This window comes from Zingiber officinale, chromosome 5A (genome assembly GCF_018446385.1).
Source record: "Zingiber officinale cultivar Zhangliang chromosome 5A, Zo_v1.1, whole genome shotgun sequence".
NCBI lineage: Eukaryota > Viridiplantae > Streptophyta > Magnoliopsida > Zingiberales > Zingiberaceae > Zingiber > Zingiber officinale.
Window position 1 is genome coordinate 13997360 of NC_055994.1, and position 19740 is coordinate 14017099.

General features: G+C 37.3%; 1 protein-coding gene across 1 annotated transcript; it reads left to right on the forward strand.

Moving 5' to 3' along the window:
* The first annotated feature begins 524 nt into the window (after positions 1 to 524).
* LOC121980233 (PH, RCC1 and FYVE domains-containing protein 1-like) lies at positions 525 to 14413 on the forward strand. The gene is made up of 9 exons (XM_042532204.1): positions 525 to 967; positions 3207 to 3293; positions 5418 to 5507; positions 5640 to 5726; positions 5801 to 5917; positions 10161 to 12221; positions 12307 to 12453; positions 13288 to 13721; positions 13866 to 14413. Exons 1-9 carry the CDS (start codon positions 920 to 922, stop codon positions 13966 to 13968), a joined length of 3174 nt encoding a protein of 1057 aa, XP_042388138.1. The 5' UTR covers positions 525 to 919; the 3' UTR covers positions 13969 to 14413.
* Positions 14414 to 19740: the final 5327 nt, after the last annotated feature.

Genomic DNA, 19740 nt, shown 5'->3' on the forward strand with positions numbered 1-19740 from the left:
ATATGTATATGGATCCTTGCACCTTATTAACAATATTTCCTAATACATATATACAATTTTTGTCAATAAAATATTGCAGAATCATATTTTATTTAAAAATCTCTTTAAATATATTTTACTAAATATTTAAATGACAATTCTATGTTATTCATCGTCAAAATCCATGTATAGATGTTAGGCAGCTGTAGGTGTAGTGATGCATAAAAAAAATAAATAAAATACTATATATTCTTCTGAAAATTATAGATAGGCTCTTAAAAATAAAAATATCATCAGTAAATACTCTATTTATAATAAAACATTATAAATATAATTATTGAGGTACAGTAAATGTATATACAATTATATTATACGGGAGTAGGAAAGACCTCAACGGTATGCTACTCCCCCCACGCCTTTGTCCGCTCAACTACTGTTTCTTCCCCGTGGAAACCTCCGCTTCCTCAACTGCCCTTCCGAGTCATCGTTTTCTTACCGCCACCTTGGTGGTGACCCTACCCCGATTTCCTTTCTTATTCTTCCTCCACTTTTACCGCCCCCTTGCGGCCTTGCCTAGCATCGTCGCCTTTGACTTGCCTACGCCGCCTCGAAATTTCCTCCGTTGATCACTTGCCGTGCTTGTACCCGTCTCCGACTCGCTTCCTGCTCTCTCAACCGCCACCACGTCTTGCTCTTCATCGGCCGAGGTCGGTGCTGGGTATACCGGCCCCCTTCTGTTCAGGAAGGAGCCTAGCGGTGCCTTGTGTGCAGAATCCTTGTTTTTCTTTTCTCCTTCTTCTTTCGAGAGGAGGAAGCCCTAGGGTTCGTGTAAGGCCGGTTGCCGCGGAGATCGATGGTAGCTCGGCGTAGTTTCCGCTATGGATGACTCCGGGAGCACCCCGAGGAGTGGTTCCGGCGTCGGCGGTGACCTTCACATGGAATGGCAGATCTCGTTGGCTCTGGAAGCGCTGACCGGGACATTAACAAGGTGTGTACTTCGCTTTTTTTTCTGCTGGATAATACTCCTTATCCTGAAATTGGGTCTATGCATTCTGTTTTTGATGAGCTTTAGCTGAAACTCTGTCGTTCTTGCTTCACGCCAAGTGAAGAGGATGCAGGCTGTTGATTTTTTTTTCTTTATGTTTTTTTTTTCCTTTGCAAGTCTTGTACCTGTTATACTTTCCAAAATTGTGTCGTTTATCTCAGTGAGAACCTATTCTTAAGTGTTCAAAATTTTTGTATGAGGTATAGTCTAGCGATTGCTATGATTTCAGAGACTTAGCTCTTGTAAACTGGGGATTCTGATCACTGTATGACAGAAAGGGTTTCTGAGCGGGGCATGATTGTTATTGCTGATACGATGACCCATATGTGAATTTTGTCAGTTGTTATGCTGCGTGTTAGCATGTGCAAATGAAGTTAACATGGATAGTTTTGTGAAAACAAATCTGAGTGGTGGTTTCATGTTGAACAATTTCTATGTGTGATGAAGCAAACCAATGACTTTCTAGAGGAAATCTGAGAATTTTTTGTTTAGGACCACTCCCGCTTAACAGCAAGCGTTGGTTGTTTGTTATCCTTTTGGGGTAGCTAGTTATATTGGTTGATAAGACATTAAGTACAAGGATGTAGGTTTTCACGTTGAGATTATTAATTAGTTATGCCCTTGCCACACAAGGATTTTTAAAAAAACTTGTAGTCAGTTAATTAATTGTAGTTATATAATTAATGTATTAATTATATATTTTTCTAATCAATTTAATTCAATAGTTATTAGCAGTGTTCTAAATGTTAGACGCCAGCCAACCACACCAAAAACATGCTAATTGGCCAGCCTAGGCGACCTTGGCGCCTAGGCAGGATTAGGCGGCCTTAGGCCCCCACTAATTGGTTGAATTGTCTAAGCACCACGGAAATAGTGCAAGGTTTTCATGTTTTTTTTTTTAGTTTGGGCTTTTAAATTTAAAGCCCAATTAAAAAAAACTGAAATGTTACCCTTTTTTGTGTTGGGTTTAAGTTTTATAATCCCTAAACTTTGGTCCAACAAGAAAAGAAATAGGCTGGGTGTCAACAAGTTGAACAATCTAGTATTTATCCAATTTAATGCTAGATTGTTGAACAAACAAAGAAGAGAGAGAAAGGAATATCGATGCCCTTCTTGCAAAAGATGTTTCAAATGCACAAGGTTGGATTGTGGATGGTGGGGAAGATGATGAAATTGAACTAGGTTTCGTGATCACTTGGCAAATAGTTGATAAAGGAACTGGAGCATATGAAAATCTACCACTTGGAAGAAGCTCTAGAGTGAGAGAATTTCGCCAAAATAATTTTACATCTGAAGAAGAAGAGGAGGATCACAATGATGATATTAAGTTTGTGTTCGATGAAAAATAAGTTGTTGAAAATTATTGAGAAGAAGAAGTAAAATAAATTTGTGATATTTTATTAGTTGTGTAATTTTGAACTCATTTGAAATTTGATGTTATTGTGTTGAAGTTATAGAATGTGATTTATTATGTAATTTATGTTGATACAATGAAATCAGCATTTGCGGCGCCTAGTCCTCGCCTAGGTAGCCTAGGGGCGCGCCTAGCGAATTTTAGAACCTTGATTATTAGTATATTTTATTAATACAATATTTATGATTCATGCAAAAGGTTTGCATGAGGAGAGATTTGTTTGGGAAATTATGATGACGAAAGATGAAAGAATGTGATGGAATATTGAACAATTTTGACTATTTTTATTAATGATTTGAAAATGGTGAGGTGGCAATGCTATTTTGTTTACTTGCGTACTTTATAACATATTTATGTAATGAGATATTAAAGAAATGATTTCAAGTCAGGCATATGTAAACTCATTATTTTTTTTTTTGTCTTGGGTTCTTTCATATCCTCTGCATCTTTCGTCACTCCTTTTTTTTTTCTTTCTTCCTACCTTGGACTGCATGAAGGGGAGCCTTGGCGCAACGATGAAGTTGTTGCTTCCTAGAAACAGCCTCTTGCAAAAAGCAAGGTAAGGCTGCATACAATGGATCCTTTCCTGAGACTCTGCGTAGTGGGTGCTTCGTGCACTGGGCTGCCCTTTTTTCCTTGGACTGCATCTAAACTGTGTTATATGCCTCTACCGAAACAAATTTGATGTATTACTTATCTGATGCACTAGTAAAAATCATATATGGCAAGTAATCGTCTCTATGTTTCAACTATTGTTTCTCTTCATAGATACTGATCGCATTGAAAAAGGGCACCCAATTACTTAAATATGGTCGCAAGGGGAAGCCAAAGTTCTACCTGTTTCGTCTATCCAATGTGAGTTCGCTTTAAACCTGCCTTTTATAGGAAAAAACTTCACACATTTCTTTATTCATGATTGTATCTTTGCCCTGATGTATTTTTATAACTGCTTTAGTTCATGTACATGTGTGATTAATGTTTGAGTATATAGTGTATACAATTTCCTCTAGGATTTAGATTTGTAAATGTTGCATCTCTATCTTACTGGATTCCAGTTTCATATTCTGAAGATGTTGACTGATAGGCATGGGTATAATCAATTTTCTATCATAATCGAGCATAATTGCATTATAAACAAATGTTGTAATGTAAGTGTAAGGATTCTAGGAACAGAAAGTAACAAAAAATTACATAATTTTATTAAGTAATCTCTTTTACATATTAGAGGAGATAAGGTTCATAGTACCACAATAGCAACTCATATTAGCTATGTATTGTAACCTTTGTGGAAAGGGGTGTCAGAACTCAAAGAGATTCCATTCTACAAAAAGGAAAGACACATCAATTTCATGACAATTCACATTGTACAATCCAACTCGGCAATAAAGTAAAGAAACATGTCTAAGAAACAAAGGTGCTGCAATTATATATTTCATCCTTTTAACAAAAACATTGATTCCAACAATAAAAGCTTTCCATATGTAAACAAAGGCAAATTAATCCATGAAATCAACTATGTAAAAAGCTGCATAAATGAACAACTACAAGAAAGTTAAAGCTCGTATCCCACACGAGTCCTTAACTATCTCGGAGCGACTTTAAGAAATAAACTAGAATTGGTAATCTATGTTGGAGGGAGGTAAAAACAAGGTAGTTTATCCAAATACAAATAACAATTAAGATTTACAAGATTCAAATTTATCATAAAATATATCATTTTTATTGGGTGTACTATAGCATTTTTATTGGGTGTACCCTATAGCCATGATGGATCAAGAGTGTGCCATTTGATACATTGGTTGAAGCCCCAGTTAAAGTACATAGATGGGCTGAAGTGCACTAATAGTTTCATCATTGCCACTTGAGAATTGGATATATTCAAAATCATCTGCATTAAGTTTGGAAGTGAGGAGTAGTCAAGGTGGTTGAGTTTGAAGAGGGAAAGGTGTATAGCTAAAACATCCAAAAACAATGGAGTCACATTCAACTGATACAACACACGCTAATTACCTTGTTTGTCTTCAAATCCTAATAGAGTGACATCAAAAATGATAGAACAATTTAATAATCTAGTAAGTCTACTAATAGATAATAAATTCAATGGAAACTTAGGGATATAACATATTGAAAATAGATGCAACATAGATGACAAGAGAACATATCCAATGTTTGTAGCCAATGAAGAGGATCTATTGGCAATCATGTCATTAGTAGACATGTGGAGAACAAAGAAGAGAGGAAGCTTTGGGCAGGGCCAACGTAGACAAACAAATGGCCTTGGTGTGGATTTGACTTAGCCTCGGTCATAGTGTTGTAGGAACATTTCACTCATTGGAGATGGCATTGTCATTGTTGCTAGTGAGCGCAAAAGTGGCAAGGTGGGTGTTGGACTTTGACAAATAGAGAGGAGGATGGTAATGTGGTGGTTTTGTATTGTGGCTTTCTCAGAGGCAGAAGTTCAAGACAATGTGAGGCAAGGTGTTGTAAAAGGGCGTACGGTAGGACGCGAGATGCTGGGATGAAATAGATGTTGGTGGGTGTGGATAGATATGTGGACGGCGACGATTGACTTGGAGATGTTATAACTGCCTCATATTGAAATTAGGGGAAAGAATTATTCCTCGTTTATATTTTAGGTAGTCCCTCTATATTTATATATGTATTATTGAAGAATAAGGAATATTACAAGTAATCCGTTCTTACATATTTGCAGATAATTCTCTAACACAATGCTTATTGGTTATAAACTTATTGCAATCAAATCACAGCAGAGGAAGGTGGAGAATTGGTACCCAAATCCCACAAGCGATCTTAGCTACAATCTACTCAAAGAGGGCTGTTAACCAACTTGGTGTCATTAATCAATAAATGAAACTGAACAGAGTGTTAGGATCATTGTAGTCACATTTTATGGGTTTGACAAAAAAGTTTGACCTACCAATCATGCTTATGACACTTGTTTCTTGGTTGTTTTTGTAGGATGAATCAACATTGATTTGGTTTTCTAGTAGTGGAGAAAGACTATTGAAGCTGGCTTCTGTTTCAAGGATTATTCCAGGACAAAGAACAGTATGATCTTCTCTGTGATTTTCATTTTTGATCATGAAGAGATTTAATTTTCTTGTACATTGATAAAATTCTCTATTTTTTGGTTCTAACTATTTGGTAACTAACTATTTATTGACAATATGTCTACCATAGTCTGTTTTTCAGCGATATTTACGCCCAGACAAAGACTACTTGTCTTTTTCACTCATTTACAATGATGGCAAAAGATCTCTCGACCTGGTAAGCTCATAGTATGGCTGTTGTGACTTTTTTTTTTTTAATTCCTTATGATGTGTACTGGTTCTTGTTTACAGATATGTAAAGATAAAGTTGAAGCAGAGGTTTGGTTTTCAGGCCTCAAGGCATTAATTTCCGCAGGACAATATGGACGCCCAAAAATAGATGGATGGAGTAACGGACTCTATTATAATGTAAATCTTTATATTGTCATACATTATTGCCAATTATTCTATTCTTTAATGTGGTCTTTTTGTGGTAACAAAAGCTTCTTGAGTAATTGTGCAAGTTTTCTATGTTCATATTATTGGCCAGGTCTAGTGCATTCCAATCTAAGTTCAGCACAATGTAAAGTTTAATATTTTATCTCATGTAGTTTACTAACAGTGACATCATTTGATGTTGACTTGTTTGATTAGGTGTGAGTCAGTGTTATGATGTTCTAATGATGAATTATTGTAAGTTTTGATATGGTAAGTATTTACATGTGGTGTCGAATTATGGGGCTCATGGAAAATGAGCACAGGAAACTAACTAATATAGATGATATTTCCACATGCATGCATGATAAAAACACCACCAGTTTCAGCTCAAATAAAGTCCTCTCTCTTCACCCTCTTTTTCAAGTAGATTTTTGGTTTCTTCTCTCAACGATCACTTTATCCATGTCTATAACAGCTATCAATATTAGAGAATATCATTTTCATATTAATTTTGCTGAGGACCTATTTGCAAATATATAACATACAGGAGTCTATTTGTAAAGATGTTATAGAGGTAGAAAGAGATTAGGTGAGAATTTGAATTTTCCCATTGTCATGGCACCAGAGCCCTAAGTGCCTTACTGTGCCACTTCTTTCCCGCTTTGTGTTTCTGTCACCAAGTTTTCTCTGCCACTAGGCACATACATCTCTTTCTCTGTCATCAGGCACTCCTTTTGTTGGTCCTCTTGCAGTTTCCTTCTCTGGATTCTTGTATAGATGCCACTCTCAGTCTCCTGTAAGTGCTTCTTGAAGAGGACACATCTACGATAGTATCCTTCTATAGTCCATGACATCAAGGGTCTCTCAGATCTTTTCACTTTGCAATCTCCTTTTATAGGTGCTCCTCTACTTGACACCTCTTCGGAAGTCTCTTGTAGCCACTTTTATGAGAACTTCTCAAATTTTTTTCATCAACTTGGTCTGTGAGTGTGAGCTCCAGGTCTTCAACATTAGAAGACCTTTTGCAGTTGAGTCCTACAGCGCCAGAAGCTATCTAATTTTCCATTTGCTTGCATCCCACTCAATCTTCTTGATTTCAAAGTTTAAAATTTTGATTTTGGTACAAATTTCAATGTCTGGACTCTGGAGTCTGGACAGACCAATAATGTATTAGTTCCAATTTGTATTGAAGCACAATATAGGTGGGACCATGCTGATCTAGTTTTGGACTAACTTCATCTCGTTAATCTCCTCCCACATTGCTTATTTATTACAAAATATTTTTTTATCTAGTCCATAGTCAATTATGCTGATATTATATGAAATCAACTTGAACAGTGATATTATTACCCAAATTATATTATTTATTTGTAGTTATGTCCTTAGTTTTGTTATATCTGAATCTTTAATCAACACAAAAAGGATGGTTAATTAGGTAAAGCTAAATTATTTTCAATTGTGTATTGACAAGAATTAAGTTCAATATGCTATAAGGTGAACTGAAGGGGAGCCTTGGCGCAATAGTAAAATTATTACTTTGTGACCAAAAGGTCACGGATTCGAATCTTGGAAATAATGGAAAGGCTGCGTACAATGGATCCTTCCCCGGATCGCTGCCCTTTATGATATAAGCCGAACTCCCTAGGTGAAATAGGGTTGATTTCACATTGATAGGGCCTAATCTGGTTTTCTATTTAGGTTCAATCATTTTTAATTAAACTGGTTTCTATTTTGTAGTAGAATAATTAGGTGTGGTTTCAGATTGATAGGGCCCGATCTGGTTTTCTATTTAGGTTCAATCATTTTTAATTAAACTTGTTTCAATTCTGTAGTGGAATAATTTTGATCCTGGTAAAATGGGACAAGGGAGGATACTAAAGATTGAGTCCTTCCTTTGCCTTCTTACTTCACATGTATATGAGATCTAGTCAATGAGAGACAGTTCTCACTGTGACTTTGACTGATGAGTGGCAAGAGTTACAATGATTTGATTATGCATATGACTGATGAGGAGCAAAGGGAGATCTGATGTGGAGCACAGACTGATTTGGTGAACTAGAGGGATAATGGGAAGACGAATAAAAGAATTGGGAGAGGAAGAATTCTGGGTAGCTCACTAACCCTTCCTCTATGTTGTCTGAGTTTAGGTCCATACCAGCCAAAGCAAAGATCTATCTGCTGATACTAGCAATACAGAATTATAATCAGGCAATGTGATCAATATGGGTGCTTTTTGCTTGTGCTTATCTGGGTTTGGTTGTGCCCATGCCAACTGAAACAAATATGAGATTTAAAACCATCCCTTACTCTGATTTCGTTTTCTTCTTCATGCTCCAAGTATATCTTCTATGGAAGTGATAAGAAAACTTATTTTGAACTCCTGGGATTACATTCCTGTTCCACCTGAAAACTTATCTGCGTACCTATTCCAGTGTCTTCTACATCTTTTGTTTAGTTTCTTAGTGCTTGATTCCTTATGTTCAAGTATCATTGTCTCTCTACGGGACCTCCTTTTTCCTCTCTCCTTTGTGATATCTCTTTCACCATCTTGGGTGTCTCTACGTGGGAATTCACAGTAGTAATGAACTCTTCAATCAAACAAAGAGGCAAATCAAAAGAATACTTCAGTCAAGGCAAAATTTTAGAATGGTCTTCGTAGCAGTCAACCTTTCACTAGTAGATCTAATAATATTAGAATACTTATGCTTGCTTCAGTTGCAGACCTCTTTGACTGCAGCATCCTAGTTTGTGCTATCCTTAATTCATTGAGGTACTTCGTTTCTTGTTAAAAGCATATGTTTGAGTCAAACTAGGTTCAAGGGTTTTTGAGTATGTCTAGAAATATCTTCTCTCCTCAATCCTCACAGCATTTTATCCTACCAATATCTCATTGGTAAAGGGCATTTGTCAGGTTGTACTCTGTTTGGATAATTTTCCTCTGTACTATATATTTGTGATATTCCTGAATTTATTATATGTGAGCAAACTAAGTCATTGAATTGCTTTGCAATTTATTAGAGATTCTACTTCTATTTAAGATTTGTAAACTGGGAAGGTGACTTGTATATGGCATGTGTCTAGAGAACGTTTTTTTACTTGCCTATAGCTCTCATATATATGATTGACTGATTGTTGGGCCATTGATGGAAAAAAAAAACCCAGATCCAAATTAAGATCTTTAAAAAGTGTTTTTCCCTTTCTAGATCCAGTCATCTTAGACATATTCTGTTTTTATTTGTTTCAATTTGGTTGTAATTGTATTTAATACTCTTTTAAAGAAATCATCCAATTACTTCCATCAGGGAAAATTCAGTAAGACAAAGCAATATTACCCAACTTCATTTAACTTAAGGTTGACTTATGAAAAGCAGTTTTCTTTTACTATTCCTATCTCAAGACTTGTTTTCAAAATAATTTATTTATTTTTTTACTCTGACCAAGAAGCCTTCAGTTTTGTCCAAAATAAAAAAGTTTAGACTTTCTAATAAGACACTTCCTAAACTATTCTCCCACGAGTATTCCTTTTTAATTATCAGCAATAACAGGATTCATATATGGATCTTCTTTTCTGATGCCATGTTAATCTATTTACATGATTAATTATCTCAAAATTTATGCCGAATCTAGATTTCATTTATTCTTAATATCCAGTAATCTGTGTATTGGATAGTCATATCACTTAGATTGATTTAACTCTTTGGCAGTTTGTTAATTATACCACTGGAAGAATCAGTGTATTTTTTGGTCAGGATTGAATTAAAAGGTTAAGCTATTGTGAATTTCTTGGCATATACTTTTATAGGAGTCATATTTCTTTTCACGTCTGAACTAGCCAATTGGGCTTGCCAAAGTGGATATGTTGATAGGTTTCTGACTTGATTCGAGATATACTTTCTCACTAATTCCATTATATTCAAACATAAGATCTGCTTGAATATGATCTAATATTTACTTATCCAAAAGCTTTTGGTGTTAGGAAGGGCAACATTTTGATAAGTTGTCAACATGCTCATGGCAGCAAATTCAGCATAAGGTGGTATTTATATTAAGGTTAGCATTCTAAGGCTATGATTAAGAAGAGATTTAAGAATGATCAGAATTTTCATGAAATACATAATATGTGTTTAAATTTGTGTTTTTTGAAAATTTGGGCTTAGGTTTACGGTTTACCAGAAATCATAGTGTACATGTCAGATTTAGTAATCAACATGGTTCTCATATATTTTTTTTTCAGGAAAACAGTAAATTTGCATTGAACAATAATAGCAATCATTCTATCAGTTCCATACTTGATACTTCTGAATCCAGACTAACTACAGATAGTTTGCATTACCAATCTTTTGATTATTCAATAAACTCTGAAAGATCAGATGTGACAAATATGCATGTAAAAGGAGCTTCTTCAGATGGAATTAGAATTAGCATTTCCAGTGTTCCTAGTACATCCAGTCATGGGTCTGTGCAGGATGAATTTGATGCCTCTGGAGACGTCTATGTTTGGGGCAAAGTCATTTCTGATACCTCTGCTAGGGTAAGTACTGATAGAAATAGTAATCCTTCTAGTTCAAGGACAGATATTCTGCTCCCCAAACCACTGGAGTCCAATTTAGCATTTGACGTTCATTATGTGGCCTGCGGAGCGAGGCATGCTGCCCTTGTTACAAAACAGGGAGAAGTGTTCACATGGGGTGAAGAATCTGGTGGGCAACTTGGTCGTGGAGTTTCTTCTGATACTGGTCATCCTCTCATTGTGGAATCTTTAACAATGTCTAATGTTGATTTTGTTGCTTGTGGGGAGTTCCATACCTGTGCTGTTACTGTGTCTGGTGAACTTTATACATGGGGTGATGGCACACATAATATTGGGCTTCTTGGTAATGGTACAAATTTAAGCCACTGGATCCCAAAAAGAGTGTCAGGGTTATTGGAAGGGCTTCAAGTTTCTTATGTTTCTTGTGGCGTTTGGCATACTGCCTTGATTACCACAACAGGGCAATTATTCACATTTGGTGATGGCACTTTTGGTGTTTTGGGCCATGGAAATCGAGAAACAGTTTTATATCCTAGGGAGGTGGAATCATTGATGGGCTTGAAGACAATAGCTGTTTCATGTGGAGTGTGGCATACTGCAGCAGTCGTAGAAGTTATTGTAACACAGTCCAGTACATCATCTGGAAAATTATTCACATGGGGTGATGGTGACAAGAATCGTCTTGGCCATGGTGACAAGGAACCAAGGCTTAAGCCAACCTGTGTGGCTTCACTTATTGATTACAATTTTCACAAATTAGCTTGTGGCCATAGCCTTACAATTGGCTTGACCACTTCTGGACATGTTTTAACCATGGGAAGTACAGTTTATGGCCAACTGGGTAATCCCCAGTCAGATGGAAAGCTTCCATGCTTAGTAGAAGACAAGCTAGTTGGTGAAGCTGTCGCAGAGGTTTCTTGTGGTTCATTTCATGTTGCAGTCTTGACTATCAGAGGTGAAGTTTACACATGGGGAAGAGGTGCTAATGGACGGTTAGGCCATGGAGACCTTGAGGATCGTAAAACTCCTACATTAGTTGAAGCTCTCAAAGACAGACATGTGAAACATATCTCCTGTGGGTCGACCTTCAGTGCTGCAATATGCCAGCACAAGTGGGTATCAAGTGCCGAGCAATCCCAATGCTCATCATGTAGACAGGCATTCGGGTTCACCCGAAAGAGACACAACTGTTACAACTGCGGGCTTGTTCATTGTCACCAGTGCAGCTCAAGAAAGGCTCTAAGAGCAGCTCTGTCTCCAAATCCTGGAAAACTACACCGCGTTTGTGATTCATGCTATGTAAGATTGACTAATACTGTAGATACCAGTGGATTTGTAAGCAAGAAAATTTCTAAGCCCCGTATTTCTGGCGAAAGCAAAGATAGGTTTGATAGAATGGATACAAGCTTATCCAATGCTCTTTCATCCAGTAATTTAGATTTGGCCATCAGTTCTGATGCTAAAGTGTCCTTTGATGGGGACCCTTCCTCTGTGACTCAATATTTTCAAATCCCTCAAGTTTTACAGCTGAAAAGCACTTCTTTCACTGGTGGTGCAGATGTGCATCAAAGTGTTCCCAGACCAACAACTAAGTCTAGAAATCATTCTAGAGCTGTTTCACCTTTTTCAAGAAAGCCCAGTCCTCTGCGTTCTACAACTCCTACTCCTACGATGGCTGGCCTTTCATTCTCTAAAAGCTTCTCGGACAATCTGAAGAAAACAAATGATTTTCTGAATCAAGAACTTCTTAGGTTACACTCTGAGGTAATCTATCCATTTTGTTAACTTAGTTAAGTATCATTAGTTGGCAGTCACAGCTATATCTTTACATGCTATTCTTATTCACTAGGTTGATAATTTGAGGCAACGTTGTGAGCGTCTAGAATTTCAGTTGGAGAAATCTGAAAAGAAAGCTGTAGAAGCCTCAAAGCTTGCATCAGAGGAATCTGCAAAATCCAAAGCTGCCAAAGAAGTTATAAAATCATTATCTGCACAGGTAGTTTTCTGTGAGATTCACTATTCTTAAATACAGACTGGAGTAAGCTTCAGAATACATGCTTTTGAACCTTGCGTTGAGACTAGACTAGATTATTCTTTATAGTGTCCACATTAAACTTATACCAATAGTGGCTTAAATTCATGTTTCTATGCTAAGAAAAGGTCTTGACCTTCGTTTGAAATCTCATACCATGCTAGGAGAAACAGTTGAAACATATGATTCTAATAAATTACAAAACTCGATATTACACGGCACTGAATTGTCTCAATGAATATTATTTCATGTCAATACTTGATACCCTAATATTTAAATAATGTTTTTTTTTTTTTGTAGTTTATCTCCATATAAGCTAATGTTAAAGTCGTAGCATTCTAAATGAAAAATATTTCTTCCACTTCTGATTTACCACTGACACTATAATAACAAACCAAAAAAAAAAAATGTTGCGCACCACCCAGTCGTCCACAGGCGCGCATTGCGCAACGTAACAACTGTGTATATATAGAGGAATGTTACACCACAGACCCCGTGAGCGTCTAATGTAATTTTTTTTATTTGAAAATTCTTTTAGACTTAACACTATATCCTAACTCCTAAACTCTAAAGTCAAAACCCTAAATGGCTAAACCAACCACGTAGTCACGCACTATGTGGTGCACAACATAACATAACTATATATATATTTCATTAAAATTTTAATTATCACACTGCTATGTGAAAGTAATTCTTACAAAGTTACCTCATCTTTCATTATAATACTGATTAACCTTCAACTGGCTTCTTCCACAAGTTTTAACTAAAGTGCACTTAAATTTTTTCTTTGTTTGACAGTTGAAAGAAATAGCAAAAAGACTTCCTGAAGGAGTCGATGAAACTGATCTGATAGGATCCGTGCATTTTCCAAATGGCACTGGATCTCAGGCAATTCATCAATACTCTGATTTGAGTTCTGAAATCCCTCCAAGTAGTGAAATATTGGAGGAGACAAATACTATAGAAGAAATTGTTGAAGCTAATGGGACAGCTACATCCTTTCCAGATCATGCAGTTGAACACTTCTCCAGATTTGAAGATGTGTCTGAAATTCAACATAATGGTAACAGAGAAATACCAGAGACAAACACTAGTGTAGATGACCTTGATAGCCCCAAGTCAGATGGCAATCAAGTTGAGGCTGAGTGGATAGAACAATTTGAACCAGGTGTATATATAACTCTAATTGCACTTCGTGATGGAACCCGTGAACTGAAGAGAGTTCGTTTCAGGTAATTAATGAACTGTTGGGAAGTTATATCTGTATTTACAATCTTAATTTTCAGTGAGTTTGTAGCAAAGATTCATTGTATCATATCTGATACCTTCTAAATTACCGTTAAAGATGGAATGCTAATGTTGATAGTTCTTTGCAGTAGGAGAAGATTTGGAGAGCAGCAGGCAGAAGCTTGGTGGTCTGAAAATGCAGAGAGGGTGCATGATAAATATAATTTCCGTGGGTTAAATATGACTTCATGAGTAAGATACATGAGTCCTATACGCTAGGAAGTGAATTCTACATTTATGATCCAAGTAAACTAGCCATTGAGAACAGCTGGAAGGGAATTCAACATGACCTAGTAGTATATATTCAAGTTAACTTTGTGAAATAGATTCTTGGAACCTTATTACAATAAGTAATCTACTTTTCCCACCACATACGTTCTCTGGAAAGTCTGCTCCCTTATGTACCATCTACGGATCATAATTTCCTTTGCGGCTTCTCTCAAATGCTCGTTGTTTTTTCTGCATTCTGCTGCATTGTAACATAAATGACACGGCACACGAGCACGGTCAGAGAAAAAAAGGGAGCATCTTTCAATAGGAATCCCTCTTTTGTTATTTTTTTTTTGGATTTCATCTCTTTATTAAATGTAACTGCGCAAATTTATTGAGTTATATATAATGATGATTTCCAAGAGCACTGCCAGTTTCAGTCTTGAGATTTTGTCGTGCAAGAGTATTCTTGCATGTCTCACGGCTTACTAACTTGTTAGTCAACTTGTGCAATGGCTTCAAGCAATCAAATTTTGGAGAAAGCTTGCAGGTACCTTAGTCTGTGATATATGCATGCTGATTTTTTAGACACGGAATCATAATTATTAGTTTGAAGTTGTCTTATACCTTGCTAAGTTCGGTGAAAGCGATATCACATTAAGGGTAGTCACCACCATACGAGTACCTCCACAACCATTGCATAGTGCAATTCCGTAAACTGATAAGACTGTCTGTTATGATTTTCCATCGTAGACATCATATTTAATTTCTCAGTTCCTTTTTACTTGTTCTTCTTACAGCACAGTAATCTCTGAAGTGTACTATCACTGTTCCTGACTTTATCTTCCGAAATCATGACCATATTCATAGAAAGATATTGCTTTTGCTGCTTTAACTTTGAAGAAGATGAGAGATTGCTGACTTAGTTGACATGGGCACAGGAGCACAGCCTCCTTCAACAGTAGTCAAATGTGTATATATCTATCATTAATTAATTATAGTAAAACATGATTATATTCTATGTCTATGTCTGTTTTCAAATTATATGAAAACAAATAAATTATCAATTTATAATCCATCAATCGTCAAATAATCAGGAGTGGAAGGAATTATATACCTACCACTAATATGTTTATGTTGTCTGCTGTGGTTTGCATCATCAGAGAAATAATTGTCCCTTTGTTTCCGACAATTCCTCCATTTGAGTTTTTCCGAGATTCAACCCTCCTACATTTAAAATATCAAAATCAAGCATTCTATTTATTTTGATAAAAAAAAAAAAACCATATCAAAACTCAAAAGCATCTATTAGTCAAAATGGTCAATTAAGATGTAAAATAACTCATTTTATTATACTAATGGATGCCAAATATCTTGATGCTCTAAACTGAGTTATTTTGGTTAAATAATTATATCGCAGGGTGTTCGAGTATTTTCTTTAACTTCATTCAGTACTGAACAGGGAAAGGTACCTTGTTACAATGACAATGTTGCGATATAGGAGCCGACATAAATTGGAAACTTCCATGGCAATTTCTTTGCATCTCCACTCAATTTAATCTCCGATTCAGTAAATCATAGTATTTCGTTAAAATATCAAAGTTAAAAAGAAGACAAATAAACCCTGATTTAGCACTGCCCTTTTACTGATCTGACCCAACAACGCAAACAAATCATATCAAAAAGCTTTTATTCGCTCACAGGGTTTCAACCCTCAACGCTGACCAAATTAGGCATGCACATTGCTTGATACGCCAGTGGCGTGTTGGCCCGGCTCCAAACTTTTATCCAACTGGTAGCTAGGTATTTCCCACACCATACCCTCCATCATACAATACTGCCACAGATCGTACCCCCAAGCACAATATAAATGAACACCTCCCCACGCACACTCGAGAGTCATAGTCTGACAACTCGACCATTAAAGCTTTATTTAAATCCAAACACCTTCCAACTCCCTCGCCTCGACTCGACTCACAGCTCTCGTGAAATGGGAGAGCCCTGCAGAGGCTCGGCGATGGTAACGCTGCTGCTGCTGCTGCTCCTCCTGGCCATGGCCAGCGCGTCGAGGCTAATTTTGCACGGGCCCACCGATCATGAGCACTCGATGGCCGTCGGGCGGACGGCCAAGCCTTCAGCTGCCTTCTCCGGGTTCCTCCCGAAGGCGAGGCCGATCCCTCCGTCGGGGCCTTCGAAGAAGCACAATTCCATCGGCCTGCGTTGGTAGAAAGATCAACACACATATTCTTATTTTGGCCTCTCTGTCTCCTAGTCGATGTACGCCTCGAATATATATATATGTGCGAATGTTAAAAGTTCCTTTTTTGATATTCCTGAACCATCTACATCTTTGAAATGCTAATCTATGCGCACTCGATCGTATATGTATATACATTTCACATATGTGCATGAAACAAATTAAACACCACAGTTAGCTTCCTTCCATCCATCCTGCCTAGTGAAGTTCCGGAGCAGAGACGATGGAAGGGTGGTGGTTGGTGGGCCTGGTAGTCCTGCAACCGTCTTCTCGCTCGCAGAGGGAGCAGGTAAGGCGATAGCGTAGGGGGATGGCGCATGACAAGGCATGGCTGTCGTCAACCACGTACGTAAACAGATACTCCACAGGTCTTTCAAGCTGGTCGTTGATCTCAAACAAATGGAAACTTAAGTTTATTTATTTATTTTTAAAAATAAAGGTTTAGTGTTTGATTCGATCGGCTAAATCGGGGCTTCTTCCAGCGTAGCTCCTGCGACGACGTACTGCGCTAGCCGTGAAATGATGGGTCGTCTTTTTGTAAACTGCGAGTGGAGTGAACGGGGTATGGGTGATAATTAGGGAGAGAAGAAATGATTAAGAAAATTTTAGTCATTTTTTACCGTGGATATTTTTGTAATTGACAAGTTTTGTTTATTTATTCTCGAACGAAGAATCGATTAGTTTAGTATTGTCGACTAAACCATATTTTTTATTGTCGATTTCATAACGACACGAAAAGTATAAATTATAGTAATTGAGTGACCTTGAGATTATAGTAATTGAGTGACCTTGAGTTTTTAGCTTAGGAGGAATTTTATTTTTCAAGAGATTATTTTCCCTAAGATTTGACCTATATTCTCGTATGGTAATCTATCACGTAAGTACTAACTTGATTATGCCTACAAGGACGACCAAAAATATATAGTAATACGTGGTTATTCACATCTAATCATGTGTTAACGTTACGATAAGTCATCTAACCACAAGGGTATTGATGCGACGACTTTCTACAACCCACACGTGTCTCGTATCATTAAAAGTCATGCTGATGATATAGACAACAACGACAAATATTCCAAAATATATAACACATCTAATCACGTGTTAACGTTACGATAAGTCATCTAACCACAAGGGTATTGATGCGGCGAATTCCTACAACCCACACGTGTCTCGTATCATTAAAAGGCATGTTGATGATATAGACAACAACGACAAATATTCCAGAATATATAGAATATATGACATCAAGTGAATGGAGAAATAATTATATGGTTGTCAAATTTAATCTCCTAGATACCCTCCGAAAACATCCTATATTTTTCTCTTTTTTTCACACACACAACCCATATAGATTGCCAATCCTGGGAAGGAGAACCCGGCCAAGGACCCTTAGAACCTTCATCTTTTAATTTATTAAACTACACAGGTCTAGTAAGACTACTAAGGTTCAGAATATGCAGTGAGGAAATCTCATGCAACTCAAGATAGTAAATCAGTTTTAGCGTAACCAAGACACGTCAAACCATTGTAAATAAAAACCCAAGGACATCTACTCCCTAGAGTTATATGACACAAACGAGACACAAAAATAGGAATAAAATAAAGGACTCCAAGACATCTACTCTCTAAGGCTAAATGATGCGAACTAGACTTAGAAATAAAACAAGAGTCGTTAGATGTGCACTGCCACTACCTGATACGAACTAACTCATTCATCAAGCCCCTCCGACATCTCAATATCTGCAACATACGAATTTAGTGAGTCCACAAGCTCAATAGCGTTTATATATATATATATATATATATATATATATATATATATATATATATATCACCCCTTTAACATTTAGTTCATCATAATGTAACTACCATGAATCTAGGGTCGCCCTGGGTATCGTTAAGTAGTATTAATTCTTCCACTTCTAGTAAAATAACATCAAACCTTAGCCCTTATCATTACCTTAGCTATCCTTCATTCATTGGGTTATGAGCATCGGTATCCTCTAAACTGAACTCTTCTCTTTCCTCTAATTTGATAAGAATCTTGATATCTTCTAAACCGAACTTCTTGTTGGTGCGGGAAGCATCTGACGATCGAACATATATTTTAATTATGTCAAAGGGTCCAAAGTTAAGTTATTTTGTTATCTAACGAGTTTGAATGAGATTGCAGGAAAGTCCTAAATGTAGTTAGACAAAAGTCCTAGCTGCGGTTAAGCAGGTGGAAAACCCTAGGAGGCGGTAACCCTAGGTCATAAGGGGTGGTAACCTTAAGTAAGGAAAAGTCCTAACTGCGGTTAGGCAAAAGGAAAATCCTAAGGGCGGTAACCCTAAGTCCTAGGGGGTGGTAACCTTAGGCAGAAAGTCTTGGTGGGTCGAGGGCTTCGGGCAAAAGTCCTAGAGTCGAGAACTCTAGGTGGAAAGTCCTGGTGTCACGAACTAGGTGAAAGACTGGACGGGTCGTGGAGCGGACGTCCAACAGAAAGTCCTGGAGTCTCGGACGCTGAGTAAAAGTCCAATCAGTTTGGAGGACCAGTCTGACAATAGGTATACTCTCCTGAGTGGAGCAGGTGAGGACGCGTTCCACGGCGAAGGACAGTAGGCGTCGGTTCGACCTAGGATTTTTGGCTAAAATCGGACAGTCCGAAGATTGTCAAATACTTTTGTTTGACTTATTTTGTTACGCTAAACTCTGTCTTGCATGATATGATTTATATTTTTGACTAACCCATCTTACAAGGAGTGAAAAAGAAGCAAAAAGCTCGGATGAACAGTCTTGAGGCGCCCTCCATGGAGCTTGGAGGCGTCTCGGGTCACTAGTTGATGACCTCCGCGCAATAAGGCAGAGGGCGCCCTCATGGAGCTTGAGGGTGCCTTGGACTCTAAGCAGAGGGAGCCCTCTATGGAGTTGAGGGTGCCCTCCATGCGGTTGGAGGCATCCTCGGACGGATAAGTGGCGAAGAGGTCAGAGCTCATTCATGCTGCATATTGCATATGAGAGCGCCCTCCATGGTGTTGGAGGCCCCCTCCACAAGCTTTATAAGCAGGTTCCAAGCAGCAGCTTAGAACAACAATGAAAATGTGATCCATCTTCATAGGTGAAATTAAAACTTGTTAACTTAAACTTGTTAACAAGCAGGTTCAACTTTCACAGGTGAAATTAAAACTCAGAAGTTAACTTAACTAAAAAATTGCTTGACTTAGTTGATCAATGCAAATTACCATGATCATGCATATGCTAAATTAATAAATGTCAATGATGATTATTAATTGTATAATCTAGAATGGTTAGATAAGAACCTAGGCTTGATGCACACTTAACTAGTTAGACCTAGGGGTTTCAGAAAGAGAATTAAATATTCAATTTCTTTGAAAGGCTTTGTCTAGAAGTGGTGGATGATCTCATACCTAAGAAAGGCTAGTGCCTCGCCACAGCGTAGAAGTCAATCGTTGAAATAGTTATTTAATTAACTAACTGTAAAATTTGAGTCTAA

Bases quoted from the DNA above. Each gene is read 5' to 3' on its own strand.
- LOC121980233 (XM_042532204.1), top strand. From the start codon at position 920: ATGGCAGATCTCGTTGGCTCTGGAAGCGCTGACCGGGACATTAACAAG. The intron at 3,294-5,417 runs GTGAGTTCGCTT...TTGTTTTTGTAG, and splicing joins ACCTGTTTCGTCTATCCAAT to GATGAATCAACATTGATTTG. The intron at 5,918-10,160 runs GTAAATCTTTAT...TTTTTTTTTCAG, and splicing joins GTAACGGACTCTATTATAAT to GAAAACAGTAAATTTGCATT.